The sequence below is a fragment of the Coloeus monedula genome (genome assembly GCF_965178545.1).
Source record: "Coloeus monedula genome assembly, chromosome: 26".
NCBI classification, from domain to species: Eukaryota; Metazoa; Chordata; class Aves; order Passeriformes; family Corvidae; genus Coloeus; species Coloeus monedula.
The window spans coordinates 4944212-4959625 of record NC_138806.1 but is presented as its reverse complement, the minus strand read 5'-3'; the positions used below and the strand labels follow the sequence as shown (position 1 = coordinate 4959625).

At 56.9% G+C, this 15414-nt stretch overlaps 2 protein-coding genes across 2 annotated transcripts in view; one reads left to right on the top strand and one right to left on the bottom strand.

Moving 5' to 3' along the window:
* Positions 1-6502: 6502 nt before the first annotated feature.
* Positions 6503-8727, bottom strand: RPL23 (ribosomal protein L23). The gene is made up of 5 exons (XM_082297580.1): positions 8698-8727; positions 8381-8464; positions 7914-8042; positions 6992-7105; positions 6503-6654 (listed from the first exon to the last, which is right to left on the bottom strand). Exons 1-5 carry the CDS (start codon positions 8708-8710, stop codon positions 6572-6574), a joined length of 423 nt encoding a protein of 140 aa, XP_082153706.1. The 5' UTR covers positions 8711-8727; the 3' UTR covers positions 6503-6571.
* An 883-nt stretch (positions 8728-9610) lies between these two features.
* LASP1 (LIM and SH3 protein 1) overlaps positions 9611-15414 on the top strand; it is a 29518-nt gene continuing 23714 nt past the window's right edge. Inside the window, exons 1-2 of the mRNA XM_082297474.1 lie at positions 9611-9749; positions 14574-14668. Coding sequence (XP_082153600.1) covers positions 9681-9749; positions 14574-14668 — 164 coding nt within the window. The 5' untranslated portion in view covers positions 9611-9680. The remainder of the gene's footprint in view (positions 9750-14573; positions 14669-15414) is intronic.

Below are 15414 nucleotides of genomic sequence, written 5' to 3'. Positions count from 1 at the left end.
TGGACCTCACAGCCTGGAGGAAACAGCTCAGCACAGCTCATGACTTCTAGAGACGCATGATACACCTGATTCACTGCTTAAATTAAGGGTAATTGCTCCAACAGGAAAAACTCGGGCAGCAGCTGCTGAGTTGAGCTCGTTTGTGTGGACGTGCAGAACTCAGGGGAGCAGGGGAGAACATGTCCGACTGTGATTTCGGGCTTGGCAAAAGGTCACGGAATGATTTCCAAGAGCTCAGAGGGGTAAGAAAGGTTCTCCGTGCTCTGTGTGTGAGGAGGTTCTGGAGGAAAAAGGGTGAAAAAGCAGCAAGAGAGGGGGCACCTGGAGTTGAACCAGGGACCTCTTGATCTGCAGTCAAATGCTCTACCACTGAGCTATACCCCCCTGGGACACTTCCTGCACCAGGGACATTTAAAAACATTTCTTGGCAAAGGGACAACTTTTGCTCTCCGGGGCTTGGATTCCTTTCCTCGACACCGCCCTGAGCGCTTTCATGGGCCTGCCGAAGGTACGGGGACTGAAACGGGACAGGTGGTGGTAAAAAAGGATAAATTCAGGCAGTTCTGATGCCTGCAGAGAATTAAGAACGGACAATCCCCACCCAGGCACTGAGTGGTGCTCACCCAGAGCTCAACCCCTGCACTTCCCCAGCGCTCAGGGCCGCAGATCCTCGGATTCTGGAGCTCTGAACCAATGCTGAGCGCACAGAACAAGCTCACAGATCCAGCAAGAGCTCTCCACGTGTTTTTCTGTGGAAGATTTGGGCAAAAGGAACGTGGAAGGAGGAGAAAAAGAGGGGGCACCTGGAGTTGAACCAGGGACCTCTTGATCTGCAGTCAAATGCTCTACCACTGAGCTATACCCCCTGGGCCAAGGCCTGGAAAAAGAGCAATAAAATCCCTTAGACCCAGCTCAGGTTTTATCCCCACTGCAGCTGAATGTCCCAGCCAGCCCCACACAGAAATAAATGTTGTGTCTTGGCCTTGTCACTGCCCCAGAGGTTGGATTCCTGCAGGATTTTTCTAGTGGAGTGCTCAGTTTTTAATCCCGCAGCTCCCAGCCCTGCTGCTGTGCAGGCACGGACACTGTGGGGATAAAAAAAGGAGGAATCCTCCTTTTTTTTTGAGGAAAAAGAGGGGGCACCTGGAGTTGAACCAGGGACCTCTTGATCTGCAGTCAAATGCTCTACCACTGAGCTACACCCCCTGGCACACCTGGAATCATTCCTAAAAACCCAGGTTTTTCTCTCTGTGGGTTGGATCCCTTCACCTGACAGGTCCCTGTACCTGCCACAGGCTGTGGAGGGAGTGTGAGGTGATAAATGATGGGAATTCTGAGGAATTCTGGGAATTCTGAGGAATTCTGGGAAACGGTGGCTACAGAGGATTCAGAACAGGGAAAGGCACGTGCAGACAGTGGTTCCTCACCCAGAGCACAACCCCTGAGCTCTTCCAGGCCCTTGGTGCTCCCACCGAAGCTCCCACCCCACATTCCCTGCCCAGCACAACCTCCCACATCCCACAGCAGCTTCCCGACCTTCCAGTGGGAGATTTGGGCAAAAGGAAGAGGGGAAAAAAAAGGGGAAAAGAGGGGGCACCTGGAGTTGAACCAGGGACCTCTTGATCTGCAGTCAAATGCTCTACCACTGAGCTATACCCCCCTGGGACACCTCCTGCACCAGGGACATTTAAAAACATTTCTTGGCAAAGGGACAACTTTTGCTCTCCGGGGCTTGGATTCCTTTCCTCGACACCGCCCTGAGCGCTTTCATGGGCCTGCCGAAGGTACGGGGACTGAAACAGGACAGGTGGTGGTAAAAAAGGATAAATTCAGGCAGTTCTGATGCCTGCAGAGAATTAAGAACGGACAATCCCCACCCAGGCACTGAGTGGTGCTCACCCAGAGCTCAACCCCTGCGCTTCCCCAGCGCTCAGGGCCGCAGATCCTCGGATTCTGGAGCTCTGAACCAACGCTGAGCGCACAGAACGAGCTCAGAGCTCTCCGTGGTTTTTCTGTGGCAAATTTTTGGCAAAAGGAAGGTGGAAGGAGGAGAAAAAGAGGGGGCACCTGGAGTTGAACCAGGGACCTCTTGATCTGCAGTCAAATGCTCTACCACTGAGCTATACCCCCCTGGGCCAGTGTAGGGACATTTAAAAACATTTATTTGAAAAGTAACAAGTTTTTCTGTCCGTAGGATGGTTTCCACTAATTGAGAGCTCCCTGTGCACTTCGGTGTGCCTGGAAAAGGGAGAGAAATGCCATAAATTAGGAGAAAAATGACTACAGAGAAAACCACACGCAGGCAGTGAGTGGTGCTCACCCTGAGCACGACCCCTGCGCTTTCCCAACAGTCAGAGCCACAAATCCTTTGAAGCTGAAGCTCCCAAGCAGCGCAGAACAAACTCACAAGGTCCAACCAGAGCTCTCCAGCTTCTTTCTGGGAAAGGTTTGGGCAAAAGGAAGGTTGAAGGAAGAAGAAAAGAGGGGGCGCCTGGAGTTGAACCAGGGACCTCTTGATCTGCAGTCAAATGCTCTACCACTGAGCTACACCCCCTGTTTGTGCCCTGGCACCCCCCTCACAAAATAAGGCAGTTAAAGGATTCTCTTCCTGAATCCCTGAGCTCTCTGTTCCTGAGGAATTGCCTCCTGCTGCAGAACCTGCAGGGCTGCAGACGCTGAGTCCCTGCACTTCCACACAGGGCCAGACGACCTTGGCCCAGCTCCTCCCCAGTTCCCTCCCTTCCCAATCCCAGTCCAGCCCCCGGAGCACTCTGAGCTGCTGCAGAGCCTCTGGCATTTTCCCTTCGCTTCCATCCCTGACTGCAACAGGGAAAAGAACGAACAGGAAAGGAGGCTGAGCTGCCGTTCCTCATTTGCCTTCCAGTGACCAAATCCCCCGAAATTGCCAGGGAAAAGCAGCAAAATAGGGGGCACCTGGAGTTGAACCAGGGACCTCTTGATCTGCAGTCAAATGCTCTACCACTGAGCTATACCCCCCTGGGGCAGGGCCTGCGCCAGGGAAGTTTAAAAACGTTTCTTGGGAAAGGAAGAAGCTTTTCTGCCCGTGGGTTGGAGCCCGGTGTCCCTGACAAAGGTACGGGCAGTGAAACGGGACAAAAGATGGCAAACAGGATTCCTTTTGTTCCATTTCCCAGCCCTGATCCCATCCGGGACATTCCCCGTTCCATGGCCTGGCTGGATCCAGTTCAGGTTTCCTCCCATTCTGTATTCTGGCCATTATCCAGTCCGGGTTTTCCTCCATTCCAGATCTCAGCCCTGATCCAGTCCGGGTTTTCCTCCGTTCCAGATCTCAGCCCTGATCCAGTCCGCGTTTTCCTCCGTTCCAGATCTCAGCTCTGATCCAGTCCGGGTTTTCCTCCGTTCCAGATCTCAGCCCTGATCCAGTCCGCGTTTTCCTCCATTCCGTATCCCACTCTGATCCAGTCCGCGTTTTCATCCATTCCAGATCTCAACCCTGATCCAGTCTGGACTTTCCTCCATTCCGTATCCCACTCTGATCCAGTCCCGGTTTTCCTCCATTCCGTATCCCGCTGTAATCCAGTCCGGGCTTTTCCCCATTCCGTAACCCACTCTAATCCAGTCCGGGTTTTTCCCCCATTCCGTATCCCATTCTGATCCAGTCCGGGTTTTCCTCCACTCCAGATCTCAGCCCTGATCCAGTCCCGGTTTTCCCCCATTCCGGATTCCAGCCCGGATCCCGGCTCAGTTTTTCCCCATTCCAGGGAATTTCTCCCTCCCGGGAATGAACCGCAGAGGGAGGCTCAGACAGTGACGAGTTCCTGTGGGCGATTCCTCACCCAGAGCACAACCCCTGAGCTCTTCCGGGCCCTTGGTGCTCCCACCGAAGCTCCCACCCCGCATTCCCTGCCCAGCACAACCTCCCGCATCCCACAGCAGCTTCCCGACCGTCCAGTGGAAGGATTTGGGCAGAAGGAGGGTTGGAGGAAGAGGAAGAGAAAAGAGGGGGCACCTGGAGTTGAACCAGGGACCTCTTGATCTGCAGTCAAATGCTCTACCACTGAGCTATACCCCCTGCTCTCCATGGGCATTCCCAGCTGGAATCTCCGTGCTCATCACCATCCCAGCAAAGCTCTGCTAATTAATCCCGGGACAACATCCAGATCCTCCTGAAATCCTCCTCCCTTTCCTCACCACGGCCCCCCCGATGCTGCTCTGCCCTGCTGGGAATCAGCTGCTCCCCCCTGGCCAGCAAACCCCGCACGGGGCCTACGCACAGCTCAGGGGGAAAACGTGGGAATTACGGGCTCCCCACCACATTTTTGGGGATAAAAAGAAGGAAAAGAGAGGGGGCACCCGGATTTGAACCGGGGACCTCTTGATCTGCAGTCAAATGCTCTGCCCCTGAGCTATACCCCCACCTGGGCACAGCAGCCAGGTGAGCTCCTTGTGGCCACTGACGTGGCTCTGTCACATTCCAGAGCTGGCCAGCCACACTCCGGCCGCTCCCAGCCCTGGCTGGCACACCCAGCCCTCCCTCACTGCCCTCCAACCCCACCCCGGGGCTCTCACCATGCTCCGGGTAAGGCAGGTACTGAATTCCCACCTGATTCCCTCTACAACATCCCAAATGTGGACAAGGGAAAGGAACCTTCCCAGCACCGACTCCAAAATGTCGCCTCAGGCTCTCGGCTGCGTCTCTGTTTGGTCTCAGGGTGTGCCCAGCCTGGCTCTGGAATTACTGCCACGGCCTCTGGGACACCAAAAATCCCCCCCCCAAAATGTTTCATCCAGCTCTGGGGCCGTGGAAAAAGCCCTTCACGAACCAGATGTTAAAACAGATCGGCAAGAGCAGCTTTATTGGGGTGGTTCCTTACACAAAGCAGGCCCCTGCACCTCTGGAATGACGGGCCCTGCTTGGGAAGACAGAGATCCCCTTCAGCTGCAGGTTTGGAATGTTGGGATCACAGCCAGAGCAGCGCTGTGCCCTTCCAGGGGCTCCAGGGAAAGATCCACGAGCTCCGAAACCCTGTGGAAAACAGAGTGAGTGACCCTCAGGACGCGCAAGTCCTCGGCCAAGTCTCCTCCTGGTGCCTGTGCCCAGCTCTGGGGTATCCAGAAATCCATCGGGAATGCTCAGAGAGGTTGGAGAACACCTCACAAAGCGGGGCCAGGGCTTTGTCCAGCCTTCCCTGGGGCTGTGCTGCTGAATGCCAGAGCTGTCGCTGCCTTCCCCGCTGCGGGAACGAGCGGCACTAAAGGCATCGGGAATGGCACAGAAGCGTCAGGAATGGCACAGAACCATCAGGAATGGCACAGAAGGCATCAGGAATGGAACAGAAACATCAGGGATGGCACTAAAGGCATCAGGGATGGCACTAAAGGCATCAGGAATGGCACTAAAGGCATCAGGGATGGCACAGAAACATCAGGAATGGCACAGAAACATCGGGAATGGCACAGCAGCATCAGGGATGGCACTAAAGCCATCAGGAATGGCACAGAAACATCAGGGATGGCACTAAAGGCATCAGGGATGGCACAGAAACATCAGGGATGGCAGAGAACCATCAGGGATGGCACTAAAGGCATCAGGAATGGCACAGAACCATCCGGGATAGCACAGCAGCATCAGGAATGGCACAGAAACATCAGGAATGGCACAGAACCATCAGGGATGGCACTAAAGCCATTAGGAATGGCACTAAAGGCATCAGGAATGGCACTAAAGGCATCAGGAATGGCACTAAAGGCACCAGGAATGGCACAGCAACATCAGGGATGGCACAGAACCATCCCGGATGGCACAGAAGCATCAGGAATGGCACAGAACCATCAGGAATCTCCACAAGTGCAGCAGGGACCAGCTCAGTGCCAGAACTGCAGTGCTGGGGGCACCCCCTTGGTTTGGGGTCAGGGTGAGGCTCCCCCCAGCCCGTGGGCCAGGAGAACACAACTCCCACCCAAACCATTCCTTGTTCTACAAACACCAGGAGAACCACGCAGAGCTTCCCAGAGAGCCCCAGCTCTTCCCTGGACATCCCTTCCCACTCTGCTCCTGGAGGTTCTGAGCTCATCCCGAGCTCATCCCAGCTCTCCAGGTGCCAGCTGGCACCCAGGGTTCAGCTCCGGCCACTCCTCAGGTGACAGCAGCAGCCTCCCCGTGTCCCCATCACGGGCCCCGGGACATTCCTCAGCTCCCTCTGTCCAGCTCAGCTCCAGGCACTGTTTCACTCTACACCGTTAAATTGCCCATTCCACAAGAAAATTCCGGGAATTCTCCAATTCTGGGAGCTCCAGCAGCAAGGCAGAGCTGCCACGGACTCTTCCCAGCTCCCATCAGAGAAGGGATCAACTCAGGATCACTGAAATTTGAGCCATTCCAGGTATTTTTCAGGAAGCTGCCTGAAAAACGGAACTCTTCAATCCCCCAATCCCATTTTCCTGCTGGAGCGCACACAGAGCTCCATAAAAAGTTTCCCACCACGATCCTGCTCCTATTTGGCAAGAACAACACCACGGAGTTGGTACAAGGAGTTTTATTTTGTGTCCCTGGCCAGGGGCAGGATCAGGATCGGGATCAGGATGGGGATCAGGCGATGCTCCCGGCATTGGAGGCGATCCTGGGCCACAGATCCGCACATTCCTTGGCCACGGGGCCTGTGATGGCCGAGCCTGGAAAACAGGGACAACACCACAGGGTTAGTTCCTCCCTGAGAGGCTGGGATGAATTCCCAGAGCAGCTGTGGCTGCCCCTGGATCCATGGAAGTGCTGGATGGAGCTTGGAGCAGCCTGGGTTAGGGGAAGATGTCCCTGCCCACAGGAACGGATGGCATTTAAGGTCCTCCCAACCCAAACCAGGCTGGAATTCTGTGATTTAGAGGTCTCAGATGGTTCAGGGCAGCATTTCCCACTCCCAATCCCACTCTGGATCCTTTCCCCCAACCCAGCTCAGCCCCGTGGCACTGCCAACCCGCTGTGTTCCCAGTGGGATGCAATTCCCATGCTCACCTTTCATCTCCCCTTTGTTGTTTACAATCACTCCTGCGTTGTCCTCGAAGTACAGGAACACCCCATCTTTCCTCCTGTAGGATTTCCGCTGCCGGATCACCACCGCTGGATGGACTGGGGAGAGAAAGTGCCACGGGCATCAGGATAAACACACATTCCAGAAGAGATCCCACAGGAATCAAACCCAAGGCACAGATTTGAAGTGGTTTTTGTTTTGCACCTCTTGTTTGTGGGGTTTCACCATGGAAAATTAGAGTTTGTAGTCAAGGGTCCCCTTAAGACTGACCATGAAACACCTGCAGCTGCACCCACGCTTGGAAAATCCAAGGTATTCCCACTTGCCCGCCTTCAGTTTGAAATAAATTATTTATTCACAAACAATATTCAGCAAAACTCCTCTGGAGCAGGAGCAAACCCATGGCAGGTGGTGGAACTGGATGGGATTTAAGGTCCCTTAATCATTCCATGGTTCCATAACCTTTAATTTTACAGATCCCTATGACATCACTCCTCCTTTACTGATGGGACACCTGGACTCAGGGAAGAAATTCCTCCCTGGAATGGGTTTCCCAGAGAAGCTGTGCCTGCCCCGGGACACCTGGAAGTGTCCCAGGCCAGGCTGGATGGGGCTTGGAGCACCCTGGGATAAGGAAACGTGTTCCTGCCCACGGATGAGCTTTAAGGTCCCTTCCCCCGCGGGTCATTCCATGATTCCCAGACCCGATGTCCCACCACTGATTGAAATCAACAGCACCAGGAGCTGCCACTTCACCCAAAAGCGGCGCCTTTGCTCTGCCCTTCCACGACAACTCCCTGGGCCACGGCACGGACCCAACGAGTGCTTTAGAGAAGGGGGGGTGACTCCGCAAGGACTCGGTGCCCGGTTCCCACGGCATTTCGGGACAGCACTGGTGCCACTCACCCTTCTTCCGCAGCTCCGGCTTGCCCTTCTTCACCGTGGCCATCACCATGTCACCCACGCCGGCCGCCGGCAGCCGGTTCAGGCGGCCCTTGATGCCCTTCACGGAGATGATGTAGAGGTTCTTGGCCCCTGCGGAGAGCGGCGGTGCCGCCGTTATCCCGGGATAGCCGGGAGCAGCACCGCCGTTATCCCGGGATAGCCGGGAGCAGCACCGCCGTTATCCCGGGACGGCCGGGAGCAGCACCGCCGTTCTCCCGGGATAGCCAGGGACAGCTTCCCGTGTCCCCCTGCAGGGACACCCAACAGCGCTGCCACTGCCACCGGCACAGCGAGAGCTTTGAGAAGGAAATCTGGGGCTCGCGATTTCATTGAACACCTCGCCCTACGCGTTCCTCCCGGGGCTCTTTCTCCGCCGGTTCCCGGGGGTCTCCTCCCCGCTGCCCCCGCGGTTCCAGCCCCGCACTCACCGGTGTTGTCGGCGCAGTTGATCACAGCCCCCACCGGGAGACCCAGGGAGATGCGGAACTTGGCCCCGGACGAACCTCCGCGTCCTGCGGGTCGAGAAGAGCGTTAAGACCCCGGTACCGCCTCACGAAGCGGCCGCGGTCGGTGCGGAGCAGGCCCCGCAGCCCCGGGGAGGGCGGCGGTGACATCGCCCGCGACATCCGCTCCCACCCGGGCTCAAACACCTCTCCCCGATTCCCCGCTGCGCCGGGACGGCCACGGGGCCACCGGATGGCGGCGGATGGAGCCGGATGGCGGCGGAGAGCGGCGCCGGCCTCACCTCGCTTCGACATCTTGGCGCCGGAAGAGGCGGCGGATGTCACGTGACGCGCCCGCCCCGCCTCGCCCCGCGCGCGCGCGGCGCGCCCTAGCGGCGGCGGGAAACGCGACACTCCCTCACCGATACCGGGAGCACCGGGAGCACCGGGAGGGGACGGAAGGAGCAACCGGGAATAATTCGGGTGAGGAAACTTTGAGTAAAGGGACAAAAAAAAAAAAAAACATAAAACGAGGGGGCACCCGGATTTGAACCGGGGACCTCTTGATCTGCAGTCAAATGCTCTGCCACTGAGCTATACCCCCGCTGCTTAGGACGCGCCGCTAGGTGTCCCTTTACCCTTCACTCCACGCCTGCGCAGTCCCCGTTCCACGCGCGGACGCCGCGGGTCGCGGCGTCCGCGCGTGGAACGGGGACTGCGCGCGCGTGCAAATGCGACGCTCCCGCCTCAACCCCCCTCCCCCCCCGAAAAACCGCCAAAAAAACGGAAAAAACGGGAAAAAAACTTAAAACCACACCGCGAGGGGGCACCCGGATTTGAACCAGGGACCTCTTGATCTGCAGTCAAATGCTCTACCACTGAGCTATACCCCCCTTCGCCGCGCGCTTCACCGAGCGCTCCGCTCTACCCCCGCCGCGGACCCAAAGGTCTCCGGTTCGAATCCCGCCGCGCCCTCAATGCAAATTTCTTGCGGTTTTTTCGCTGTTTTTTAGCCTTTTTTAGGGCTTTTTCAGCTCAGCGCCGCGCTCCTAGAGGGTACATCCCCTTCGCACGCGTGTTACGTGTACGCGCAAGCGTAGGTGACCGCCCCGCCCCCGCGGTCCCTCCCACTTTTCCTTTTTCCCCACCTCCTCCTCCCCCTTCCCGACTATTTAAAGTCGCGACATCGCGGGCGGCGGCTCAGTGGAAGAAGAAGGAGCAGCAGCGGCGGCAGAGGAGGGTGGGAGTGATTTCTTTTCCCCCTCTCCACGCGAGTTTTTCAGCCATGAATCCCAACTGTGCGCGCTGCGGGAAGATCGTGTATCCCACGGAGAAGGTGAACTGCTTGGATAAGGTGAGTTCCGGAGGGGTCGCACGTGGGGAGTGGGGACAAGGATTTGGGATTTTTTCCCATGGGATCGCCTCTGGATGCCATGAGTTCCCCCCCTTGCCCCACCGGGGTTTTTTTCCATGGATTCCCGTTGTCTTGGGGGGGGGGGGGTCTCCCGCACTCTTCCAGCCCCCCGCGGGTGGCACTTCCTTGTGGACACGGCTCTCCCTCCGCCCTTTTCCCGGGAATATTTCCACGCTTCCCACTCGAAACCACCCCCCTTTTTCTCGGGAACCAGGCTGAATCCCCTCGCCGTGGGACCCCATTGTCCCGTGGCTCCTTCCAGCTCTGGGGGACTCCAGGGAATGTGGTTCCCTCCCACCCCCCACTTCCCAGGGATCTCTCCACACTTCCCAACCCCCTTTTTCCCGGGGGTATTTCCACGCTGCCCACGCGTGTCCCGAGGGTCCCACGAGCCCCCGGTGTCCCGAGGGAGGGGACAGGGACGGAGCTCTTTCCCCGGGGGGCTCCGGCTGCGTCCCCAGCTTTTCCTTCCATATGAAATATTTCGATTTATTTCAATCTCTCCGATTCCAAGGCAGCACATCCGTGTGGAGGCCCAAGGAAAGCAACAGTTAACGCTTCCCTGAAACCGGGAACCTCATCTGGTTTCCATTATCCAGCTTTTTCCCCGTGTCTTTTTTTTCTGTTTTTTTCAAATCTTCCATCCCAATTGATACTTCCCTGTTCCAAAATCCCATCCCTCCACTCCGGGGCTGCCTCCCTTCACCTGGAGTTTCCCCCTTTTTTAAAATTTATTTCTTTTGGAATATTTTCCCCTCAAAACCAAAGCTCTGGAGGAACCTGGTGGTGGGGTCTCCATTCCCGGTGCTGTTCCCATGGGATTTACTTTCCTCTGGAGCCACTCTCCTCCCCCTCCTCTCCCAGGCTTCTGGGACAACCAGTTTAGGGACTAAAAAAAGTAACTGGGAGAACGCTCCGCTCTCCAGCGGCATTCCTGAGCTCCGGCAGACCCTGTTGCTCGCATTTTTAAGGGATGAGGCTTCTTCCTGAGGCTGGGAATGGCTCGGAGCTGAGCTATCACCCCCGAGTCCTGGGATTTGGGGGCACTGAGTGGCTCTGGGAGCCACCAGGAGCTGCACGATTTCGGGATTGGGGATAATAGGAAGGGGAAAAGGGGATTGGGGATATTTGGAAGGGAAAGGGGGTGTTGGGATTGGGGGTAATAGGAAGGGAGGGAGGGTTCTGGGACTGGGGATAAGTGGAAGCGGGGTTCTGGGATTGAGGATAATAGGAAGGGAAAAGAGGGGCTGGGATTTGGGCTAACTGGAAGGGAAGGGGAGTGTCGGGATTGAGGCTGATTGGGAGGGAAGGGGGATCCCAGGATTGCGGATAAGGGGCAGGGAGGGGGGGCCTGACCCGTCGCTCCCCCGTGCTCAGGCTGTGCCCGGGCCCTGTGCCCTGGGAGCCGGGAGCTCCAGCAGACGATGGTGTATTCCAGCTGTCGGGAGCAGCCAGGAGCCCTCAGTCACCATCTTGTCCTCCTCGGGCTCCTCACCTACTTCCTCTTCCTAAAAACCATGGCACAGCGGGCTCGTGGCGCGGCTCACCCCGCCCTGAGAGCGCCTCCGGCTCCCGTTTTACCGGAGAGCTGCCCCACTTCCCATAAAACCCTCGGAGCGACTCTGGCCCCGCTTTTCCCGGAGCGGAGTCCGAAGGGCAGCCGGGGCGCGTTCGCAGGAGTCGTTCAGGGAGGGGACAGCCACAGCCTTGGGGTGCCCGGGATGTGCCCACTTTGCCCCTGGAACCAGGGAAAGTCCACTTCCCTTCGGGATTTACGGAAAACTCGCCGCTTTGGCGGGAGTGGGAGCGCCTGCCCACGGTGCTGACCTGGCGCTTGCCCCTTGGCCTGACCCGAGTGGCTTTGGGGACACTGCTGTCCCTGCCCCCACGGGGACGGGGCCGCTGCTGGCTCTGGTTTCCGCTGGGGAAGTGACACCCGGAGCAGCTGCGGAACCTGCAGAGGGCTGGGCTGGGCTCAGCCTGAGCTGCACAGGGCCCTGAGCCTCACCCAGGGTTTGTGTCCAGCCCAGGGTGTTGTCCTGGAATCCTGGGGTCTCTGCTGGTGCCTGCTCCAGGTGTGGCGTTTGGAGCTTTGGAAGCAAGATCCTTTCCCCCGCTGGGATGAATGCGTTGGGAAGATCAGGAGAGATTGGATTTTATCCTAAGTTAGCCAGGATGTTCCCTGGGCTTACAGGTGTTCCAGGTGTGGAGCAAAGGCTTTGCCTGGTGGGACCCAGAGCAGCTGTGGCTGCCCCTGGATCTCTGGAAATGTCCCAGGCCAGGCTGGACAGGGCTTGGAGCAGCCTGGGACAGTGGGAGGTGTCCCTGCCCATGGCAGGGGATGGAACTGGATGGGCTTTAAGGTCCTTCCCACCCAAACCTTTCCATGATCCTACAAACAGATTCCCTGATCCTATAAACAGGTGCCACCACTGCGGCTCTGAGCTCTGTCCCCACTCTGCTGGGAGTGGAAGTTGCTCCAAGGGCTCCATCGCTGCCGCCCTGTGCTCCCCATCCTGGCCAGCCTGCAGGGATGTGGGATCACCTGAGATCCCCTCCAGGCCTTTGGAGCGCTCCAGGCTCGGAATTGGGAAGCACAGGGCGTTCGTGTTCCTCTGAAACCCCGTTTGGAGCCTGTCCTCCTTCTCCACAGCAGAGTTTCTGGAACTGAAATAACTCCTGGTCCCCTGTGTCCGGTCGTGCTCCAGCCTCCTTTTAGTGCTGCCGTAGATTTTTGTGGATCCAGCGTTAATTCCATCGGTGTGAGGCAAAGTGCAGTGGCAGCGAGGCTTGAGGACAGGGAAAAGCGCTCCGTGGGCATCCCAGCTCCCTGCCCGGGCTGCAGAGAGCCTCGGGAAGCGCCTCAGGCTGGGAATGCCGCTGCTGAGCAATTCCTGATGGGAAGTGGGGCGGGAATGTGCTGGGAATGGGAGCAGAGCCTGCCTGGGAGCGTTGCCCTGCTGTGGGCTGCCGTGGCAGGCGGGCAGCTGGCAGTGCCCGATGCTCCTGGGAGCTGGGAGATTCCTTGAGGAGAAGGCTCTGGAATGGTGCTGGCTGCAGATCGACGGTGGCATCACTGGCGGCTCGGAAAGGGCCCTTCATCCCCTGTAACAGCCTGGCACTTCCAACCAGCCCAGAAAACTTGGGATCCATCCAGCTGCTGGAGCCCAAAAGCTGGGAAGGGTGAAAACCACCCTGGGAAGGGATGGAGGAGCAAAACCCCTCCGGCTGGAGGAACTGGTGTGAGCAGAGGGGAGGAACAAATCCATTGCTCAGAGCGATTGAAAGGAGGAAAAATTGTCCCCTCCCGGGCTGAGTCACGTCGCCAGAGCCTGGCAGTGTTTGTGTGCGGGGTGTGGCGCCAGGGGAGGTGGCAGCAGGGCTTGGCTCCCTGTGGGAACACAATCCAGGCCGGCTTGGAGTGGGGAATTGGCTTCTTGAGCGTCTTAAGGTGGAAATCCCAGCGAGAAGCGGCAGCTGGGTGCCCTGGGTTTGCTGCTTGAGTGTTACAGGCCTGGGTGTCGCACCTGCCTGGCCTCTAATTAGTGCTTGCAGCTGCTAATTGGGCTTTTGGCGGGGTTTTCTCTGATTTTTTGGGGGGATTTGGGAGCTGAGGGGGTTACCCTAGGGCTGACCTGGAGTGAGCAGACCCAGCTTTGAGGGAGTGAAGGTGTTGCTCCAGGTGGTGCTTTCCCTGTTTCCTGCTCCAGCTCAGCCCAGGAGGAAGCCCCAGGAAATTCCCATTCTGGGCTGAGCCCTGGGAATTCACACCAGATCCTTCAAATCCCCGTGGAAACACAGAGTCTGGACATTGGGGTCTGGCAGGACGTTGGACTTGGTCCATGTGGGGCTGAGCAGCCTCAGAATCATGAAATCAGGGTCGTTTTGGTTGGAAAAGATGCCCAAGATCATCGAATCCAACCTTTAATTCCTCGGGAGCAGCTCTGAGCTGTTCTCCTCGGGCTCCTCCCAGCCTGGGGGCCAGCCCAGTGCCAAGTGGGAATCATTCCTTTAATAAGAGCAGCCCTAAAAAAGAACCTTAAACCGCTCCTTTAGGGTTTGTTGGGCGTCACAGCCCGGGCTGTGGGGTCACGGGCTGGATTTTGGGGCTGGATCTTTCACCTTGGATCCGTGTCTGCTTCCCATGAGAACCTTTTCCTGCTTGGCTTGTGCAGCCTCACCTGACCTGCTCTTCTGGCTGGCAGCGGGCAAAGAGCAGCAGAAAGGAGCAAAAATCCCCCAAAGCAGCAGCTTTGAAGCCTTGAAGTGCAGCAGTTCCCTCTGCCGAGGTGCCCCTTGTGCTGAAGGAGCTTCTCCCATCCATGAATTCCTGGAGCTCTGGAAGTGGGGTCCTTCCTCCCTACTGGGCTCAATGTGTTGGGAAGATGAGGAGAGATCGGATTTTAGGATCAGAGGGATCTGCTGTTCCTGGGATTGGGGTTGGGGTTGTTTCCCTTTAGGATCAGAGGGATCTGCTGTTCCTGGGTTTGGGATTGGGGTTGGGGTTGTTTCCCTTTAGGATCAGAGGGATCTGCTGTTCCTGGGACTGGGGTTGTTTCCCTTTAGGATCAGAGGGATCTGCTGTTCAGGATTTTAGCCTGAATTAGCCAGGCTATTCCCTGGTTTAGCTCCAGGTTTTCCTGGCGTCACAGGTGCCACCGCTGCCATCCCGGGAGCGGCCGGGTGGGAATTGCAGGATTCCAGCGGGGATTCCAGCCTGATTTTGGGATCGCTGGCGCTGATGGTTGTCGGTCTGTGTTGCAGTTCTGGCACAAATCGTGTTTCCACTGCGAGACCTGCAAGATGACGCTCAACATGAAGAACTACAAGGGCTACGAGAAGAAGCCGTACTGCAACGCGTGAGTCCCTGCTCCGGGAGGGGCCTGCCTTGGGATTTCTGTGGGATTTCCTGGCTGTTCCTCTCTCGGACACCAAGAAATGGGTGGTGTGGGGCACCCCGAGCTCTGCAGGAGTTCCCTCGCTGCTGCTCTGCGGGGTTTTGGGGAGGGAGGTGAAGCCTTGGCTGGAAAAGTCTCAGCTCCAGGTAATGCTGGTGTTAAACCAGGGTTACATCCACAGTTAATACTGGTGTTAAACCAGTTCATTCTGGTGTTAAACCAGTGTTATGCCGTAGTTAGCACTGGTGTTAAACTAAGGGTCACATCCCCATTTAATACTGGTATTAAGCTAGCAAATACTGGTATTAAACCAGGGGAACCCCCCCTTCCCAGTTAACACTGGTGTTAAACCAGGGTTGCACCCCCAGTTAATACCAGTATTAAACCAGTTAAGACTGGTGTTAAACCAGGGGTCACACCCCCACTTAGTACCAGTATTAAACCAGTTAAGACTGCTGATAAACCAGTGAAAAACCCCCCAGTTAATACTGGTATTAAACCCGTTCATTCTGGTGTTAAACCAGTGTTATGCCGTAGTTAGCACTGGTGTTAAACTAAGGGTCACATCCCCGTTTAATACTGGTATTAAGCTAGCAAATACTGGTATTAAACCAGGGGAACCCCCTCCCCAGTTAACACTGGTGTTAAACCAGGGTCACACCCCCAGTTAATACCAGTATTAAACCAGTTAACACTGGTGTTAAACC